Below are 21,110 nucleotides of genomic sequence, written 5' to 3' on the forward strand. Positions count from 1 at the left end.
TATTTCGGAATGTTTGCCAAGGTCAGTCAAAACAAGCTCAAGCCTACGGGCGGTAAATCTGTAAATCCGCCACTGTCAACCATCATCTTCGAATCAGTAGCCCAAAGTCCTGGGAGGGTACCAGACCATTCTGAGCCACCCCGGCCTCAGTATAATATACGCGCATGTGAATTCTCCCTTCCGCCCGGCTAGGGTTGCCAGGTCCAAAAACACAAAAGCCGGACTCTGTGCTTCATTTAGCCGGACATTTTACCCTAAAAGCCGGACATGCGACTCACGTGTGAGTCAATTAGTGAGCTCACGAGTGAGTACTATCATCATCGGTTGCCTAACGTCCTGATGCGTGCGTGCCTTATTCTGTGGCTCGACTTTCGCCTGGCGCGGCAGCCAAATAAAAAGCCTAACAACAGCCGGACAGGCCGGACATCGGTTATTTTGGCCGGACACGCAATCAAAAACCTAAGTATGTCCGGCTTTATCCGGACGCCTGGCAACTCTACCCCCGGCCCGGTCGCTCGTGGTACCTGGTACTCGGACATGTCGAGGCGGATGAAGGCGGCGGGGTCGTCGCGGTGCATGTAGCGCGCCAGCTGCTTGGCCAGCTCCGTCTTGCCGATGCCCGAGCTGCCCAGGAACAGGAACACCAGCGGGTGCTCCTCGTCCGCCCAGCCGTTCTCCTTGCGCCGCACCGCCGCCGCCACCGTCTCGATGGCCGCCTGCGTGATAAGATACACTAAAGCCTGGTCCGTGAGCATGTAGAATTTTGTCCAGTGACCCCAAGCTACCCATCCTTATCGCTCGCGCGTAATTATATTGCTGTCGCGACTGTGCGACGCGCGCCCGCAGTGAGTGTGCGAGCGTGCTCACGGACCAGGCTTTAGTTATAGCGTGATTTTAATATAATTGATCAACATTGAAGGCTTCCACAGACCAAACGCGGGACAGAAGCAGTGCGGGTCAGTTGCAGCGCGGCAGTAGGCACACTGAAGGCAGCGGCAGTTTCAAAGCGGTTGCAACGCGGGCGGTTGTAAAAAAATACAATATTCGTAAACCGCTTTCAACGCGCTGCGCTGCACTGCTACCGCCCTGCCTCCGGAGAGTCATGGTAATATGGCCGCCATAGTCTAATGTTACATTGAAATCTGTAAGCTGTTGATGTCCCTAATAAATAAATAAATAAATAAATAGTAATACAACAGCGCGGGCCTGCGCTCGCGCCGCTTCTGTCCCGCTCCCGCGCCGCCTGGTTTGTCGTTCGGCAGTTGTAGTGAGACGCAGTTGGAGCGCGGGCCGTTCAAATTTGGTGTGACACACTTCAAAGAGTTCCTTGTATTACAACTTGCGCGGGCCCGCATTCAAACTGCACTGATGTGCTGTTACTGCCCCGCGTTTGGTCTGCCGAAGCCTTGAGGGTGTTGCGCTGCGTGTCACCTGCTGTCCAACGATGTACTGCTTGAGGCGCTGCTCCAGCGGGAACCGGCGGCGCTCCTCGGCGGCGGCGGCCGCGGCGGCCTGCTCCCACCGCCGCGTGTGCTGTCAACACCACTTCACTTCAGTCCGGTGCATTCGATTAAGAAAACCGAACGCTTAAACATTGAAAACTTTTTTTCAAATATTAAAAAGGAAAACCAATCGATGCAATAGATGAACAGAATACAAACAAATATTACAGAGAAGATCAGAAGAGTAATGGCGGCATAGATGTAAATAAAATTGTTTTATATTATTCGAATATATCGGAGACGAGAGACGTCAGCTTCCGGCATCCAGCTCTGACGGTGTGGCAGCTGGCCTGACCTTTTGATAGGGACAACCCACCACCACTTTGGCCATTCCAACCTTTCGGTTATAACTGGCCGAATCGCGGGAGATACGCGCGGAACTGCGTCTGCCGTGGCAGGTTGCACTCTGCCGAGTGTTACAAGTTGTTTGTTCTATTCCTTGTCCATGGTTTATAACAACAACAGAGCTGCAAGAGTTATTGAACGTGCCTATAGTGAAGCAAGAGATAGACACGGAAAAAGCTACAAACTAAGACTGTCAAAGCACCCGAACCAGTTGGCAGGGCAGCTTACTACCCCAGAAACCATACGGCGGCTTAAGAAGCGGTGGGATATCTTTGACAATTAGTCTGAAAATTAACATGAAATTGAGAAAAAGAAAGGCCTGTTTAAGCTGGGAGCAGTGCCCTAAATGTCGAAAAGAATCCACCCCATCTGCTTATAGTTTTTAAGGACCGATCGCATGATCAAACCACAAAACAAAAGAAAAAAAAATCTTCGTCCCTACGAAGCGGGCCTGACCTGCAGGATGAGGTCACGCGCGGGCGAGGGGTCGCGCGCGTAGTGGAGCGCGCGGCGGCCAGCGTGGTCGCGCGTGGTGGGGTCGGCGCCGGCCTCGAGCAGCGCGCGCGCGGCGCCGGCCGAGTCGGCCAGCGCGGCGTAGTGCAGCGCCGTCCAGCCCAGGAACGACGCGCGCGCGTTCATGCTCGCGCAGAACTCGTCCTCGCGCCGCTGCATGGCCTCCAGCGGGTGCACGCCCGCCGCCGCCGCCGCCGTGGCCGCGCCCGCGTAGCGCTCCTGCACGAGGAGGCGCCATGCGAATATTGTGCTATTCAATTAGGGTTTTCGCGATTGAAAAATCCGCCAGATGGCGGGACGTGGATGTAGGGTCTGACTGCTGCGTGATTGGTGGATTTTGACCTATCTGTCAATGTCATGTCAAAAATAACCAATCATGCAGCATTTGGCTTTTTAATATTTGCACGCTTCCTAGTTCGAGCAAATTTCAGTGAAACCTACCAAATCTATGTAAGACCACTTATGTAGGTACCTGAAATTACGCAAATAAAGAAATTTGATTTGATTTGGACCTCGCGTCTACGTATTGCCATCTGGCGGATTTTTCAATCGCGAAAACCCTCATTATTTTTTTTTATTTATTTATTTTCGTATAGTAGTACAACACAACAAACACAACAAATTGACTCAAATTGGGTATTTAACCATTCCCGACCGAATAATTCTAAAATACAACTTTTTTAAAAAGACAGATTACCTGAGAGAAGTTACCTGTAAATTAAGATTTATGTTTGCATTTGTAATTGAAAAAGTAAGTAGTTTAAGGGAGCGGTCCGACCGCCAACGATGAACGAGAAACGAGTAGAACTAGAAAATATAAACGAGTTGGCGATCAGCGGGAAGTGAGTGTGTAGTTTCAATAGTTTTATCGTCGGGCTATAAGCGAGTGTGCGAGTGCGACGAGCGATTACTAGCGCCACTCGCCCGCGGTCGCTCAGTCCTGTGCAAAAATGCGCGCGCGTTATATTATGTACATCGCTGAACGAGTATCGCTGAGCGAATTTATTTATGAAAGCTCGTCGCTCAGCGACAAAACTAGTAAAACGAGTCGTAGTGAGAACAGTCAGCGATTATAACTATTTGTATAATTATGCTTCTCTTTTGTTCACACGGAATGGATATCTTTTGTACGTTTCTTGAGCGAGAAAATAGCCGATAGTTAAGCCTTGATCACACGTACCCAGTAATCGGGTGAGACAGTGCTCTCGGCCGAGTAATCGGTGCGTATGAACCTCAGATCATAGAAGGGAATAGATGTGAAACGGGGGCGTGGCGCGTGTCTCCGCGATATGCCCAGAAACGAACATCGCCCGCGACGCCAGGTTAGTCGCGATTCAGTCGTACTGAGGAAATGTTCTCCGATATTGTTGGATAATGCGTCGTAACGTGCAATAACATAAGTGAAACGAAGAACTACAGGAACAATGAAGTCATTTACCACATGTAAGTATTGCAAATCCATTGGTATTTTGCTTATAAATAAAAAAACTAAACATTTTTACGAACGAATTCAGTGCCGTGACATTTACTGCGATATCGAAATTAGTGGTGATAAAAATTCAAACACGTTGTACATTGACGATTTAGTTAGCAACCACTTTATGTCATGCGTAACTACTGCGCAATGTATTTTATTTCTTCCGATATCCACTGACGCGTGAAAATACACAGTACGGCCGCATGTGCCGGTCGTAACATAGTGCAGGGCTCGTGTTCTAATACGGTTTCCTATTATCGATAAATAGAAGTAAATTATTATTTTCTATTTTCTAATTTTGAATGAAAAAATCATGAGTTGCTTGCGATTTTTAAGTTTTTACAAAAACAATAACAATAGTAGAAGGGATTAGTAACTGTCAACTATGTAATTACTATAAGAGCTAGTTGAAAGCCTAATATAGGCATTATTTTTGATAAACATAGGCGGTACGAATTTCGCCATAATTAAAAAGTTAATGCGCGATAGTAGTTAATAATAATTACAGTGATCCTGTTATTATTATTAAAGTAAATAATAATATATTACCAATATTGTAAATACTGGTAAAAATCGCAAGTACCTACTTAACCCATGACTTTTCATACAAACTTTGTCAGTCTATAACTTCTATACTCCATCGATAACGACATTGAGCTTTGGTTGGGGTAAATTAATATAAGGTAACTTCATTTAGTCCCAATAATTGATTCTGAGTTTTTCGTCCATACAAAATGGAACTGACTCCTTTATGCAAAAATCGTTAAAGAACATAATAATAACGTATAATAATAAAAAGGTTTTCATACAAGCATTTTTTAAACCAATTTCGAGCCTTGCCCCCAGGATTTAAAGTATCGATATCTTATCGACTCCATTTTATCTTTCTTCTCTCTAATTGCTTTTTTCAAAGTGTGCGTCACGTCACGCGGCCATTGATTGGCCATAAGGCACGCCTTCTGGCCAATCACAGCACTTTTAAGCCGGTTGCACATGTTGTCGTAGACTCTCAGTCGCTTTGTTTTTACACAGTTGAATGTGTGTGTGGGAGCTGTGGTGGGGGAAATGTGGGGACACTGGTTCTCGTTGTAGTTACGCGCGACTTCATATCTATTCTCTTTCTATGATCTGAGGTATGAACATAGCGCCGAGTGATCGGCCGAGTGCTCGGCCGAGCAAAGTGACGAGACAGTAGCTCGACTCCCGTTCAACTAACTAGGCCGAGTGTCCACTCTCCCGCTGCCCCGCATTGTCTCGCTCGCTCGCTCGGCAGGTCTGAACGTGCACTGTCTCGCCACTCGTTACTCGGCCAAATGATTGACGTCACGTCCACAGATTAGAGAATAAGAAAAGTCTCAATAGAACTGAACTGACTGTGCTTATTTCAGAACACGTGTGAACAGCTACTCGTTTACATCACTTTCTCGACCGAGTAAACATTTTACTGTCTCGCCCGTTTACTCGGTACGTGTGATCAAGGCTTTAGTCGTTTACTTGCCGGCGGTGGGACCACTACCTTATTGAGTCGAAAAATAGTGACGTCACAGGCAGGTATTGCCATACAAAATCGACGGGAGTCTCGTTTCGTCCAGCCCAGCGCGTGCCGCACGTCCGCCCGCCCTCACCTGCAGGTCGGGGCGCGCGCCCAGGCGCAGCAGCTCGCGCACGGCGGCGGCGCGGTCGTTGGCGGCGGCGGCCATGAGCGCCGTCCAGCCCAGCGCGTGCCGCACGTCCGCCACGCCCTCGCCCTCCGGAGTGCGCCCGTCCCCGAACGCTTCGATTTGTCTGCGCGTTGCAAAGTTACAGCGTTTATAGACGTGTGCAAAATATTTAACTAGAGTGGGTACCTGATGATCTATGTTGTCATCGGCGACTTACCACTTGATTAGGAGGCGTAGTTAGAAAATCTAGGACAAAACTTAATGGGATTACAGTTCTTTTTTTCATGACTTTTATTTGAATTTTAACAATTTACATTCTAAGGGTAGGAGAACATTTCTGCAGGTTTAATATGAGATTTGCCAGTCAAGGTCTAAGTGCCCTTCGAACTGGGGGCCCAGATGGATGATGCTTGCCCTTGTGTCTTGCCATGCCATTTGACAGCTATGCTTCTGCTTTTAATCTTAACACTTTCCCGGACAGTAACCCAGACACAATAGAAGTTTAATTGCTATGACCGCTATAGCAGTTCACTATCCAAGAAAGTGTTAAAATTGTTTTAATTTGAATACAGGACAAGTACCTTCTTATTTCTTCCACGTTCCCCAGTTGGGCAGCTTTAAAGAATCTCTTTTCTGAAATTGAAAATAAACCAAGCTCAGCTGTTATGTCGATAATATTAGGCGACGATAATATTCTCGATACATTTATTACTGTCATCTCATACAGCGATGAATTTAAAACATTTCGAACAAACAGCGAACAATTTAATTTAATTTTTACACGCTGATCAGTAGATAGTAGTATCTGAACGTAGTAACGTTACAGACTCGATAATGACCTGCAATATCATATACACTTACCATTGTAAATGTGATCAGCTGCGAGCAGCGCGAGCGCTAGGGAGCCCGCCCCGAGCGCGAAGTGGCGCGGCGCCGGGCGTGGGGGCTGGTCGCCGCCGCCGCCGCAGCCCGCGCGCCGCACCGGCACGCTGGCCAGCCGCAGCGTGCGCCGCAGCGACCGCAGGCAGCGCACGCTCGCCCGAATCACCGGCGTAGACATTGCTCGAAACGGAATATTCAATTTTTCTGTAGTTACCGTAACGTCAGTAGCTTGATAGACGTTGAGCGCGAGTCTGATATATTCTACATCATTATAGCGTTTTCACTGAACATNGAGACCAACAGTGAGTGAACCTTGTATGTATCATAAATGTGACAATAATGGAGCAGACCTATTTGTCGTTATCTATGTTGATGATATATTAATTGCTTCACGCAAGAGAGAAACCATAAATAAATTCAAGCAGGAACTGGCAAAGAGGTTTGAACTAAAGGACTTTGGCCAAGCAACCTTTTGTCTAGGGATCGACATAAAGAAAAATGGTAATGAATATCACATGTCACAGGAGAGATATGTAAANGATAGCCAATAAAATTATCTATTAGTAGAAGAAGAAAAGAGACACAAGTTTCATACATTTTATGGGAGTGAGAATAGATTTAATTAGAAAAATACATTACTTTTTTAACTTATTTTTCAGTTATTTTCCAACACAAGAAAAACCAGGTCGTTAAGGTATGTTTTATTTGCATTGTATTATTAGTATTTGAGCTATTCTACAAAACGAATGTAAATTTATTAGTTTACGTCTATTAGTTTCGACGTAATTGTTGAACAAAGATAGGGGAGAGGGGGGCAGCTTTGGACAGGGGCAGCTTAGAACAAATGAATTTAAAAATCACTGATTTATGCTACAATGGTATAAATCATAATTTATATTGCCAGCACTGATGCGCATAGCTGTCACATCTCATGTTTAATATTTAACTGTAGGTTAACCGATAAAAGTGATTTCAAGCTGGGTGAAGTCCAGGCAAAAGCTAGTTTTAGTAGTTGATTGATATTTTTAAAATTATGCAGTTTTGTCTTTGATGTGTCATTAAACAGAAAGTTTATTAGTATTTAGTTAATTGATATATCTTATATTTACTTTTTTTTTAATAATATCCCTAAGTTTTGTGTTACTTTGTACAGAGTGATTTAAAATAAAATAAACATTTTAAATTGATCCCAAATGACACTGATCATTTAGAATTTTATTTATTAATTATTTAAAAAATACATATTCATAAATATTCAGTTTTATTTCATTGAAAAAAATACTAATTCAAAACTGCCCCAGGCGTGTTCAAGGCTGCCCCGACTACGGGGCAGTTTTGAACATTTACAGGTCTGTGCAAAAATGTAAATATCTTAATAAGCGTTCATGAACAATTAAGAAGAACATCATTATTTTGTTGTGTGATAACCATGACATCTATCTAGAAAGAAAAAAATAATGAAATCAGTGAAATTTAGAAGATATTTAATAAACTATGAAAATTGTTCAAAGCTGCCCCCCTCTCCCCTACCCCTTCCCAGCGGTTTCCATAGTAATCGGAATAGGTTGTGTGATTCTTTCAGGCAGTGCATTTTCGCATGTCGCGTGCGCTATGGAAACCGCTGGGAAGGGGTATCTNCGACTAACCTGGCGTCGCGGGCGATGTTCGTTTCTGGGCATATCGCGGAGACACGCGCCACGCCCCCGTTTCACATCTATTCCCTTCTATGATCTGAGGCTATGAGTTACAAGCTCCGAACACTGAAGTACGCCGTAGCGGACACTACGACATAGCTGGTCCATCGGCTATGATCGCTACGCGTCTACGAGTCACTACGACTGCACGATGCTGCTACACGACTACGAGTTAGACTCCGAACGCCGTAACGGATACTACGTAGCTGGTCCATCGGCTACGATCGCTTTCGCTACGCGTCTACGAGGCACTACAATGGAGTCGTAGTAGTTTACTGGTGCTTTGTTCTAGTCGCATGACGTTTTCTGTTGCTCGATGCGTTGCAACAAGGAGCTGAAAGGTTTATTTAAACGAGTACCTAGGCTCATGCGGTCGACACTCGTGCACACTGTGCAAGTGTTTGACATGTTTATTTTATCTTTAAGCTTGTAAGCGCTTTGGACCTGCTCTGAAAAAAATACCCTTATGTCCAAAGGGTACTACAAGGTTCGAGACTATATTGATGACAAGGATGCGTGGTCAGTTCAGTCTACACATATTTGATGTACTCGAATTTGGTTATTCTTACCGTTAGATAATTCCTGGCAATTAGTGGTGACTGAGTTTGTTCCGGCGTTTCTTCTCAGCACTTGCCATATGTTTGTCTCGAAGCGCTGGTAGGGCCCAAAAGATAAGGAGACATGTAAAGTGCCCCATAAGGGCTACCTTTTCTTTTATTATTATTTTCTATAATAATATTTTGACGTTCATAAGTGCCGCTTGTGGTCTAAACTGAATAAATACTTTTGATTTTTGAAATAATCATCATCATCAACAGCCCTTTACAGTCCACTGCTGGACTATGAGCCTCCTCCACTATAGTGGAGGGTTTTGCCATAATCTCGACGCTTGGCAGGCGGGTTGGAGATCGCAGTTTAAAAGATTGATGTTTTTCAGAGAGCGCTGCTGCCCATTCTCTGTTTGATGTGTAGTCCCTAAGTCGCCTCTTACGACACCCGCGGGAAGAGTAGGGGTTGGTGACAAATGTATTCTACTCTGCCGTCACCACACGGCTTTTGAAATAAATAAATAAATAAACACTGACCCTTGTGGTCGGCGGTGGGCAGCGGCGAGGCGCGCGCGCGCTGGGCAGCCCTGGCCTCGGCCTCGCCTCGCAGCTGCAGCCCGTACTGCGCGATCTCGTCCGCGGCCAGGTTCGACGTCATCACGAATATGGCGTTCTTGCACTCGATCAGCTTGCCCTTGCCGTCGGTGAGCCGGCCCTGCGGATGAAGTTGTGTCTGTATATTTGAGCCTGGCTATGTTATGGATATGAAGTTTCGGTTGGATTATCCGAAAGTTTCCGATAATTTCGGTTACGGATATTAGAATTTTAAAAGGTAAAATTCAAATAGCAAGATGCCGCGCGACCGATATAGCCAGATTATGTACTACCAGCGGCCGCCCGCGACTTCGTACGCGTGGATCCCGTTTTACCCCCTTCATCTATCTTACGCGGTTTAGATTTTTTCATACAAATGTTTTTACCCGCTAACTCCCGTTCCCGTGGGAATTTTGTAATATCCTGTTGTAACTAAGCTTTAAGTTTACTAAGGTACCTGCATGCCAAATTTCAAGCGTTTAACTTAAGCGGTTTAGATTTTTCATACAAAAGGATTTTCCCCCTAATTCCCGTTCCCGTGGGAATTTCGGGAATTCCTTATTGTAACTAAGCTTTAAGTTTATTGAGGTACCTACATGCCAAATTTCAAACGTCTAACTTAAGCGGTTTAGATTTTTGATACAAAAGGATTTTCCCGCTAATTCCTGAACCTGTGGGAATTCCTAAGTATATATAACCTGCCCAGGAGTATGAAGAATAATTGTACCAAGTTTCGTTAAAATCCGTCAAGTAGTTTTTGTTTCTATAAGGAACATACAGACGGACAGACAGACAGACAAAAATTTTACTGATTGCATTTTTGGCATCAGTATCGATCACTAATCACCCCCTGATAGTTATTTTGAAAATATTATTTCATGTACAGAATCGACCTCTCTACAGATTTATTATAAGTATAGATGACGGTATCTATGATAAAGGTAAAATAGGCGAGTATATTAGAATGGTGCTAGGGGATGTCAGATAAATTACAAATATTAAGATTAGAACTCCGCCTTTATACGAAACTATCCAAAACTTTTGAATCGGTTTCGGTTACGGTTACGGATATCCATAACATCCCTGATTGAGCGCAGCACGTCCTGCGTGGCTCACCTCGTCGAAGAGCTGCAGCAGCACGGTGAGCACGTCGGGGTGCGCCTTGTCCACCTCGTCGAACAGCACGACGGCGTCGGCGCGCCGGGCCAGCGCGCGCGTCAGCTGCCCGCCCTCCTCGTGGCCCACGTAGCCGGGCGGCGCGCCGATCAGCTTCGCCACCTCGTGCTTCTCCTGCGAGCGGACGATACGTTATTTTGTCGCCCGTTTGGTGTAAGCGGTTCGAAACGGACTACTATTCTGGAGGTAGCGGGTTCGATTCCCGCACAGTACAAGCATTTGTGTGCATGAACATAATTATTTGTATTAGACTGGGTGTTTTCTATGTACAGTCACGGAATGAAAAGGTTCGTCAGTTTTCAAATTGATTCCTTCAACGAATCGCGAGCACATAATTATTACCTTTTGAAACTATGTTACAGAATAATCTTGAGTTAGAGAAAATAATCTTTAACTGTTCGTCTGTAAAGTTCAAAATTATTCATATGAAAGTTGTTTGACAATTTATTTTGTCAAGAAGATTATTATGATTGATAAACTAAAACCTTCTTGTTGGTTCAACCTGCCATTATTATTTCTTATAAAATAAAAAAAAACTATTGCCAATTGGTCAATGTCATCATTGCATTGCACTGATGGGATAGAAAAATAAACAAGCAAAACCTTATTCGTTAGCAAACGTCATATTTATTTAAATGTTAGCAGCACTGTTTCTTGCACTGTTATGTTGGCAGGTTTGACTCTTACAGTACCTAGTGCAAGCGAAAACCGACACTAAGGTGACGAACCTTTTCATTCCGCGACTGTACAATAAGTATGTATTTAAAAAAAAAGTATTTAAGTATGTTTATATCCGTTGTCTAGTACCCATAGTACAAGCTTTGCTTAGTTTGGGACTAGAAGCGCAGTGTAAAATGTCCAAGGATATTTATTTATTTTATTCGCGTCTATGCGCGAGGTCAATTCTCATTGGCGTATCTAGGATTATTTTTCAAAAAACCTAGCCCCTGACATGCCAGGGAAAAGGAGTACACAGATATGAATAGGATTAGTATAATAGTGCATTAATTAGTACTATCAAGCGTCAGTGGCGGATTTACCAGCAGGCTGAGAAGGCTGAAGCCTAGGGCAGCAAATTTTAAGGGGCGCACAGTAGTTTGATTTTAAAAATAGGTGGACATACGATCTAAAGTCATAATTTCACGCAAACAAAAATTGTTTTGGATAGCATTTTGAATGCTGATCAACATTTGTCATTATGCATTTTTCGATAAAACGTGCCTTTCATGCTTAAAAAAAATATGACAAGAAAATTTGTATGGAGAAAAATCTTTTTTATTTTTTTTCTGGCTACTGTTGCAAACTGTAGCGGTCAAACCTTATGTAGTCGTAAGTACCTATGGTGCCTAACATTACTACATAAATACTTTTTGCGGGCACGCGCGGCCAAGCGAGTAATGGACATGCAAAATTTTAAATATTTTTATTCATTCATTATTGATTTTAATGCACTTAAAGTAATTATTAATAGCTAAATATACTTAGTCTAACTTACTACAGCCCCCTATTACCTCATTTCACGCTAAAACCTTTCAAACTAGAACCTAAGTTTGTAGGTACTAGGTAGTCTAAGTTGTTTTTATTGTCATTATAATATTCACTACTGGTCTACTGGTTATCGTGTAAGATAGATCAACCCTTTACCTAGGTATATACCTACTTCTTGGCACTTATAATACCGACATTCATGATTAAAAAAAGTCTTCAAGCAAGAACACTTGACTTCAAGTCTTTTAACTTTCTAGAGTAGTCCTGAATAGATGATCCTTAAATCATTTTGACTGTCATAATCGATTACAGTAGGTACTGGGTTCAGTAAGGGTTTCAAACCATATAGTAAACAATACATTTTTATGGCTCTCCATTCAGTTAGTCAAATAATTCCATCATAAATGGAAATATCCGTAACCCTCTTCTACACATTATTCATCATCCATCATCATTTCAACCATAGAACGTCCACTGCTGAACATAGGCCTCCCCCAATGATTTCCACAATGGCCGCTTGGTGGTGCCCTGCATCCAGCGCCTTCCTGCTACCTTTATGAGGTCGTCGGTCCACCTTGTGGGTGGACGTCCTACGCTGCGCTTTCCGGTACGTGGCCTCCACTCCAGAACCTTGCTGCCCCATCGGCCATTAGTTCTGCATACTATGTGCCCTGCCCATTGTCACTTTAGCTTGCTAATCCGTTGGGCTATGTCAACGACTTTGGTTCGTTTACGGATCTCCTCCTCATTTCTGATTCGATCTTGTAAAGAAACACCGAGCATAGCCCTCTCCATAGCACGTTGTGCAATTTTGAGCTTATTTATAAGGCCTATATTGAGATGCCACGTTTCCGAGCCGTATTGCCACACATTATTGCAGATCCATTATGTACACCTCTCCTATAGTTTTATATGCCAGCTAACGTACAAAAACTGCTGTTACATGGTGCAGATAATGTGATAACATTTTGGTGTACTGCAAACCTGCCTATTGGATTCTTTCGGAAAAAGTAAGTACGTGAGTGACTTTGATTATTTTAAACACTCTGATCAAAATAAATGAATAGGCTAAAATATCTTTTTCGATTGTTTTTCGAACGAAGATAATAATTGAAGACATGAATGGAAGAAGGTGATAAATGTCGGATTTCAGATTTTTCTCAGTTCGATGATTGGGTAAAGGTATGCTTTATGCTTTATGTTTGAGGCTACTTATAAAGGTGTTATGTACGTTATCTTTTAAGACGAAGGGAAAGAAACTTACACCTCTTTAAAGGAGCCAAAAAAAAAGAATATTTTTGCGAAAGTATAAGACTATTCAACAGAAGAACTGGAAATTACAGTTCTATCAAAATTGAAACTATCCCGCTACCTACTGTAATCGATTATGACAGTCAAAATGATTTAAGGATCTATTCAGGACTACTCTAGAAAGTTAAAAAATCTTTCATAACCATTGAAGTCAAGGGTTCTTGCTTGAAGACTTTTTTTAATCATGTATGTCGGTATTATAAGTGCCAAGAAGTAGGTATATACCTAGGTAAAGGGTTGATATCTACCTAATCTATCTTACACGATAACCAGTAGACCAGTAGTGAATATTATAATGACAATAAAAACAACTTAGACTACCTAGTACCTACAAACTTAGGTTCTAGTTTGAAAGGTTTTAGCGTGAAATGAGGTAATAGGGGGCTGTAGTAAGTTAGACTAAGTATATTTATCTATTAATAATTACTTTAAGTGCATTAAAATCAATAATGAATAAATAAAAATATTTAAAATTTTGCATGTCCATTACTCGCTTGGCCGCGCGTGCCCGCAAAAAGTATTTATGTAGTAATGTTAGGCACCATAGGTACTTACGACTACATAAGGTTTGACCGCTACAGTTTGCAACAGTAGCCAGAAAAAAAATAAAAAAGATTTTTCTCCATACAAATTTTCTTGTCATATTTTTTTTAAGCATGAAAGGCACGTTTTATCGAAAAATGCATAATGACAAATGTTGATCAGCATTCAAAATGCTATCCAAAACAATTTTTGTTTCCGTGAAATTATGACTTTAGATCGTATGTCCACCTATTTTTAAAATCAAACTACTGTGGGGCGGCAGATTTAGATCATAATTATTTTTTACATACACAAAGTAGGTACGTATTTCGGATACGAATATGTATATCAATGTTCGTCAGGCCAGTCAAATAAAATCCAACAAAGCCAAACCTACGGGCGGCAAATCTGTAAATCCGCCACTGTCAACCATCATCTTCAAATCAGTAGCCCAACATCCTGGGGGGGCACCAGACCATGCGGACGTTATTTTCATTTGCGTGTCGATCGACAACAAACTGTTGATATACAAAGTGATCCTGAAACCGACATAGGAAACTGTGGGGAAGCGCTAGTGATTCTAACGTAAACATAGTGCAGAGACTGCAGAATGGCATCCTAAGAACCGTCTCAAATGCATCATGGTTCACTATCAACACAGAAATCCATGAAGCTCTGAGCGTGAGAACTGTTAGGGAGGAACTAAAGCTAACAGGGAATAAATATAAAAAGCGACTGGAAAATCACCCAAATCATTTGGCTCCCGCGTTGGCAACCATCAGCTACACTAAACGACTGAAGCGCCGCGATATACTCGGTGACAGATGGTGAATGAGGAGTGTCCTGCTGGGGAGCTCCTTGATGATGTTGAAGCTTCATGGAACGTATCTGCTTATAATTTGGGACTAAAGGCTTCCACAGACCAAACGCAGGGCAGTAGCAGCGCAGTTTGAATGCGGGCCCGCGCAAGTTGTAATACAAGAAACTCTTTGAAGTATGACACACCAAATTTGAACGCGGGCCCACGCTCCAACCGCGCCGCACTGCAACTGTCGAAAGACAAACGAGGCGGCGCGGGTGCGGGACAGAAGCGGCGCGAACGCGGGCCCGCGCTGTTGTATTACTATGGCGGCCATATTAGCATGACACACCGGACGCAGGGCGGTAGCAGCGCGTTGAAAGCGGTTTTCAAATATTTAAATTTTTGACAACCGCCCGCGTTGCAACTGCTTTGAAACTGCGCTGCTTTCAGTGTGCCTCAGCCGCGCTGCAACTGACCCGCGTTTGGTCTGTGGAAGCCTTAATTGCAGATGAGCGCAAAATTGCGTGTATATTACAAGGTGAATTCTCCCTTCTCCTCACCCCCGGTCGCTCGTCGTACCTGGTACTCGGACATGTCGAGGCGGATGAAGGCGGCGGGGTCGTCGCGGTGCATGTAGCGCGCCAGCTGCTTGGCCAGCTCCGTCTTGCCGATGCCCGAGCTGCCCAGGAACAGGAACACCAGCGGGTGCTCCTCGTCCGCCCAGCCGTTCTCCTTGCGCCGCACCGCCGCCGCCACCGTCTCGATGGCCGCCTGCGTGATAACATACTCTAAAGCCTGGTCCGTGAGCACGTAGAATTTTGTCCAGTGACCCCAAGCTACCCATCCTTATCGCTCGCGCGTAATTATATTGCTGTCGCGACTGTGCGACGCGCGGCCGCAGTGAGTGCCTTTTCACACGTTCCGGTTGCCGGCTATCCGGCGCCGGCTACCCGGCGTCAAATGAGCTTTCACACGCCCCGGTTGATGACGGCAGTATCGACTAGAGAGCCGACAAAAGTACAGTCTCGTTTATTTCATACTTTCAAAGATGGACCGTGAACAAATAATTGCAATGTGGCTTTTATATCCTAGACTGCATCCCACTTAACATCAGGTGCGATTGTGATCAAATACCTGCCTTGTTATGCATAAAAAAATAAAAAAAAATATATCGAAGACGAAAATATCTGCGCCGGAAAGAAATATCAAGAAATTATTGGGTTCATACAATTAATATGAAAAGAGAAGCATTAGGTGCATTCTATACATTATTCCCAGATCTACGAGCACATGAAGACAGGTTTTTCAAGTACAACTACTTTTGATGAATTACATAACCGTTTGAAGAACTCTTTGCAACGTCAGGATACAAAAATGAGAAACTGCAACTCTCGCAGACTGTACCTGGACGACTGACCGGCCGGCGCGTGTGAAAGCTAGTTGCGTGTTCCATACACCACTGTCAGTTCGGCCGCCGGCTAACCGGTGCCCGGCGACCGGACGTACAGTGGTGGATCCGGCGCGCACCCGGCGACCGCCTGCCGGATTAATTTACGCCGGAACATGTGAAAGCTCCGTACCATGCCCATACACTTCACCACCGGGTACCCGGCGCCGGATAGCCAGCAACCGGAACGTGTGAAAAGGCACTAGTGCCTTTTCACACGTTCCGGTTGCTGGCTATCCGGCGCCGGGTACCCGGTGGTGAAGTGTATGGGCATGGTACGGAGCTTTCACATGTTCCGGCGTAAATTAATCCGGCAGGCGGTCGCCGGGTGCGCGCCGGATCCACCACTGTACGTCCGGTCGCCGGGCACCGGTTAGCCGGCGGCCGAACTGACAGTGGTGTATGGAACACGCAACTAGCTTTCACACGCGCCGGCCGGTCAGTCGTCCAGGTACAGTCTGCGAGAGTTGCAGTTTCTCATTTTTGTATCCTGACGTTGCAAAGAGTTCTTCAAACGGTTATGTAATTCATCAAAAGTACCAAAGTACAAAGTTGTACTTGAAAAACCTGTCTTCATGTGCTCGTAGATCTGGGAATAATGTATAGAATGCACCTAATGCTTCTCTTTTTATATTAATTGTATGAACCCAATAATTTCTTGATATTTCTTTCCGGCGCAGATATTTTCGTCTTCGATTTTTTTTATGCATAACAAGGCAGGTATTTGATTACAATCGCACCTGATGTTAAGTGGGATGCAGTCTAGGATATAAAAGCCACATTGCAATTATTTGTTCACGGTCCATCTTTGAAAGTATGAAATGAACGAGACTGTACTCTTGCCGGCTCTCTAGTCGATACTGCCGTCATCAACCGGGGCGTGTGAAAGCTCATTTGACGCCGGGTAGCCGGCGCCGGATAGCTGGCAACCGGAACGTGTGAAAAGGCACTGAATGTATGGGCATGCCGGATTAATTACGCCGGAACATGTGAAAGCTACGTACCATGCCCATACACTTCACCACCGGGTACCCGGCGCCGGATAGCCGGCAACCGGAACGTGTGAAAAGGCACGTACAGTGGTGGATCCGGCGCGCACCCGGCGACCGCCTGCCGGATTAATTACGCCGGAACATGTGAAAGCTCCGTACCATGCCCATACACTTCACCACCGGGTACCCGGCGCCGGATAGCCGGCAACCGGAACGTGTGAAAAGGCACTGAGTGTGCGAGCGTGCTCATGGACCAGGCTTTAGTTATAGCGTGATTTTAATATAATTGATCAACCTTGAAGGCTTCAACAAACCAAACGCGGGACAGAAGCAGTGCGGGTCAGTTGCAGCGCAGCAGTGAAGGCAACGGCAGTTTCAAAGCAGTTGAAACGCGGGCGCTTGTAAAAAAATACAATATTCGTCAACCGCTTACACCGCGCTGCGCTGCATTGCTACCGCCCTGCCTCCGGTGAGTCATGCTAATATGGCCGCCATAGTAATACAACAGCGGGCCCGCGCTCGCGCCGCTTCTGTCCCGCTCCCGCGCCGCCTGGTTTGTCGTTCGGCAGTTGCAGTGAGACGCGGTTGGAGCGCGGGCCGTTCAAATTTGGTGACACACTTCAAAGAGTTTCTTGTATTACAATTTGCGCGGGCCCGCATTCAAACTGCGCTGTTACTGCCCCGCGTTTGGTTTGCCGAAGCCTTTAGGGTGTTGTGCTGCATGTCACCTGCTGTCCAACGATGTACTGCTTGAGGCGCTGCTCGAGCGGGAACCGGCGGCGCTCCTCGGCGGCGGCGGCCGCGGCGGCCTGCTCCCACCGCCGCGTGTGCTGTCAACACCACTTCACTTCAGTCCGGTGCATTCGATTAAGAAAGAGACCGAACGCTTAAACATTAAAAACTAAAAAAAAATATTATCAAGGAAAACCAATCGATACAATAGATGAACAGAATACAAACAGATATTACAGAAAAGAGTATAATGGCGGCATGGATGTAAATAAAATTGTTTTATATTATTCGAATATATCGGAGACGAGAGACGTCAGCTCCCGGCATCCAGCTCAGACGGTGTGGCAGCGGGCCTGACCTTTTGATAGGGACAACCCACCACCACCAATGGCCATTCCAACCTTTCGGTTATAACTGGCCGAATCGCGGGAGATGCGTGCGGAACCGTGTCTGCCGTGGCAGGTTGCACTCTGCCGCGCGCAACGCTCGACCAGAGTAAATACAAATGAGTAGGTCATCTTCATAGAAACGCACCGAGCGCGGTTTGTATGTGAGCGCGCCTATATACGTATGCGGCGCGCACGCACACGCTGACAAAATTTTGCGGTAATTAGCGGTAAAGTGCGCCGAGCGGTAAAAACCGCGCTCGGTGCGTTTCTATGAAGATGACCTACTCATTTGTATTTACTCTGGCTCGACTCCCTACAAGTTGTTTGTTCTATTCCTTGTCCTGGGCCTTACCTGCAGGATGAGGTCGCGCGCGGGCGAGGGGTCGCGCGCGTAGTGGAGCGCGCGGCGGCCGGCGTGGTCGCGCGTGGTGGGGTCGGCGCCGGCCTCGAGCAGCGCGCGCGCGGCGCCGGCCGAGTCGGCCAGCGCGGCGTAGTGCAGCGCCGTCCAGCCCAGGAACGACGCGCGCGCGTTCATGCTCGCGCAGAACTCGTCCTCGCGCCGCTGCATGGCCTCCAGCGGGTGCACGCCCGCCGCCGCCGCCGCCGTGGCCGCGCCCGCGTAGCGCTCCTGCACGAGGAGGCGCGATCAGAATATTCGTGCGATTCAATTGATTGATACAAATTGGGTATTTGATACCATTCCCGACCAAATAATTCTAAAAGCTTCCACAGACCAAACGCAGGTCAGAAGCAGTGCGGGTCAGTTGCAGCGCAGATGAGGCACACTGAAAGCAGCGCAGTTTAAAAGCAGATGAAACGCGGGCGGTTGTTAAAATTTTAAATATTCGAAAACCGCTTTCAACGCGCTGCTACCCCCTGCGTCCGGTGTGTCATGCTAATATGGCCGCCATAGAGTAATACAACAGCGCGGGCCCGCGTTCGCGCCGCTTCTGTCCCGCACCCGCGGCGCCGCCTCGTTTGTCATTCGGCAGTTGCAGTGCAGCGCGGTTGGAGCGCGAGCCCGCGTTCAAATTCGGTGTGACATACTTCAAAGACTTTCTTGTATTACAACTTGCGCGTACCCGCATTCAAACTGCGCTGCTACTGCCCCGCGTTTGATCTGCGCAAGGCTTAAAACACAACTCTTTTAAAAAATCAGATTACCAGAGAGTAAGATATATTACCTGTAAATTAAGATTCATGGTTGCATTGTAATTGAAAAAAATAATTTGATTGAGTTGAAAGTTACGTCACAGGCTAGTATTGCCACAGAATAATAATAAGTACTACGTACAGAAGTTTTACTTCGCGAAGGTATTTAAAAAAATGTATACCCAATGTCATTAACAATATGGTCTAATTTAGCTTGTCTCAAGAGTCAAGCACCATTTTGTTGACAAACGTCAGTGATCGGCACTGCGCCGAAGCCATAGGGCTGACTTCGGTAAAATGATGTGACGTGAGGTGCCAAACTGCAGAAAATGGCGGAGGAAATACATGGTTTATAGATGACCCACGCTGAACTGTCCCACCAAACTCAATGACAGGGGGGCGCTACCATCGTTCGACTATATGGTTTCCAACATGGCAAAAATCAGAACCAGCGATCCGGTATTGACGGTGGCGCCCCACTGTCAATGTCATGCATAGGACAGTTCAGTATTTTGGAACTATAGCATGAATTATCATGAATAATATTAACTACTTATTTACCTCTCAGTGTCTTCAGGCAACTTAAAAAAGTACATTATGTGTTTTTATTATTATTTAGTACACCATTTTCTTTATTTTTTCCATCATACACAAGAATACGCGTGCGTGAGTCAATGTTTGCTCGTATGTGAGTCCTTGTCGAATAGTAATCCTGTAGGGGGGCATCGTGCGTGTTTTGTTTTCGATGTAAACTCACGGAGATGAACAGGCCTGGTATTGCCAAGTAAAATCGATAGGAGTCTCGTTTAGACACGTTCACCACCTGCAGGTCGGGGCGCGCGCCCAGGCGCAGCAGCTCGCGCACGGCGGCGGCGCGGTCGTTGGCGGCGGCGGCCATGAGCGCCGTCCAGCCCAGCGCGTGCCGCACGTCCGCCACGCCCTCGCCCTCTGGAGTGCGCCCGTCGCCGAACGCTTCGATTTGTCTGCGCGTTGCAAAGTTACGACGTTAATTTATAGACGTGTGCAAAATATTTAACTAGAGTGGGTACCTGATGATCTATGTTGTCATTGGCAACATACCGCTTTTGATTAGGAGGCGTAGCTAGAAAATGTAGGACTCCAACTGAATTAGGTTTTGGTAAAACGGAAGACAAAACTTTTAATGGGATTACAGTTCTTTTTTTCATGACTTTTATTTGAATTTTAACTACATATTTACATTCTGAGAGCAGGATAAAATTTCTGCAGGTTTAATATGAGATTTTGCCAGTCAAGGTCTAAGTGCCCTTCGAACTGGGGGCCCCGGTGGATAACACTTGCCCTTGTGTCTCGCCATGCCATCCAACAGCTATGCTTCTGCTTTTAATTTCAACACTCTCCCAGACAGTAACCCAGACACAATAGAAGTTTAATTGCTATGACTGCTATAGCAGTTCACTATCCAAGAAAGTGTTAAAATTGTTTTAATTTTAATACAGCACGAGTACCTTCTTATTTCTTCCACGTTCCCCAGTTGGGCAGCTTTAAAGAATCTCTTTTCTGAAATTGAAAATAAACCAAGCTCAGCTGTTATGTTGATAATATTAGGCGACGATAATGTTCTCGATACATTTATTACTGTCATCTCATACAGCGATGAATTTAAAACATTTTGAACAAACAGCGAACAATTTAATTTAATTTTTACACGCTGATCTACTACGTTACAGACTCGATAATGGCCCGCAATATCACATACACTTACCATTGTAAATGTGATCAGCTGCGAGCAGCGCGAGCGCTAGAGATCCCGCCCCGAGCGCGAAGTGGCGCGGCGGCGGGCGCGGGGGCTGGTCGCCGCCGCCGCCGCAGCCGCCCGCGCGCCGCGCCGGCACACTGGCCAG

General features: G+C 45.6%; 1 protein-coding gene across 3 annotated transcripts in view; it reads right to left on the reverse strand.

Annotated features, from left to right (window-relative positions):
* Window positions 1-21,060, reverse strand: part of LOC114364990 (caseinolytic peptidase B protein homolog) — a 29,679-nt gene extending 8,619 nt beyond the window's left edge. For 2 of the 3 annotated variants that reach the window (XM_028321376.1, XM_028321374.1), the window contains exons 1-6: window positions 6,360-6,663; window positions 6,080-6,131; window positions 5,463-5,622; window positions 2,304-2,579; window positions 1,432-1,533; window positions 525-716 (exon numbers count right to left, since the gene is read on the reverse strand). In XM_028321376.1, the coding sequence (XP_028177177.1) occupies window positions 525-716; window positions 1,432-1,533; window positions 2,304-2,579; window positions 5,463-5,622; window positions 6,080-6,131; window positions 6,360-6,558 (981 nt within the window). In that variant the 5' untranslated portion in view covers window positions 6,559-6,663. Of the gene's footprint in view, window positions 1-524; window positions 717-1,431; window positions 1,534-2,303; window positions 2,580-5,462; window positions 5,623-6,079; window positions 6,132-6,359; window positions 6,664-9,159; window positions 9,338-10,332; window positions 10,507-15,094; window positions 15,287-17,682; window positions 17,785-18,427; window positions 18,704-20,050; window positions 20,211-20,714; window positions 20,767-20,971 lie in introns of those variants that run through there. The other variant, XM_028321377.1, reaches the window with a different exon arrangement.
* Window positions 21,061-21,110: the final 50 nt, after the last annotated feature.

The sequence above is a fragment of the Ostrinia furnacalis genome, unplaced genomic scaffold (assembly GCF_004193835.3).
Source record: "Ostrinia furnacalis isolate ACB-3 unplaced genomic scaffold, ASM419383v2 OfSCF7525, whole genome shotgun sequence".
Classification (NCBI taxonomy): domain Eukaryota; kingdom Metazoa; phylum Arthropoda; class Insecta; order Lepidoptera; family Crambidae; genus Ostrinia; species Ostrinia furnacalis.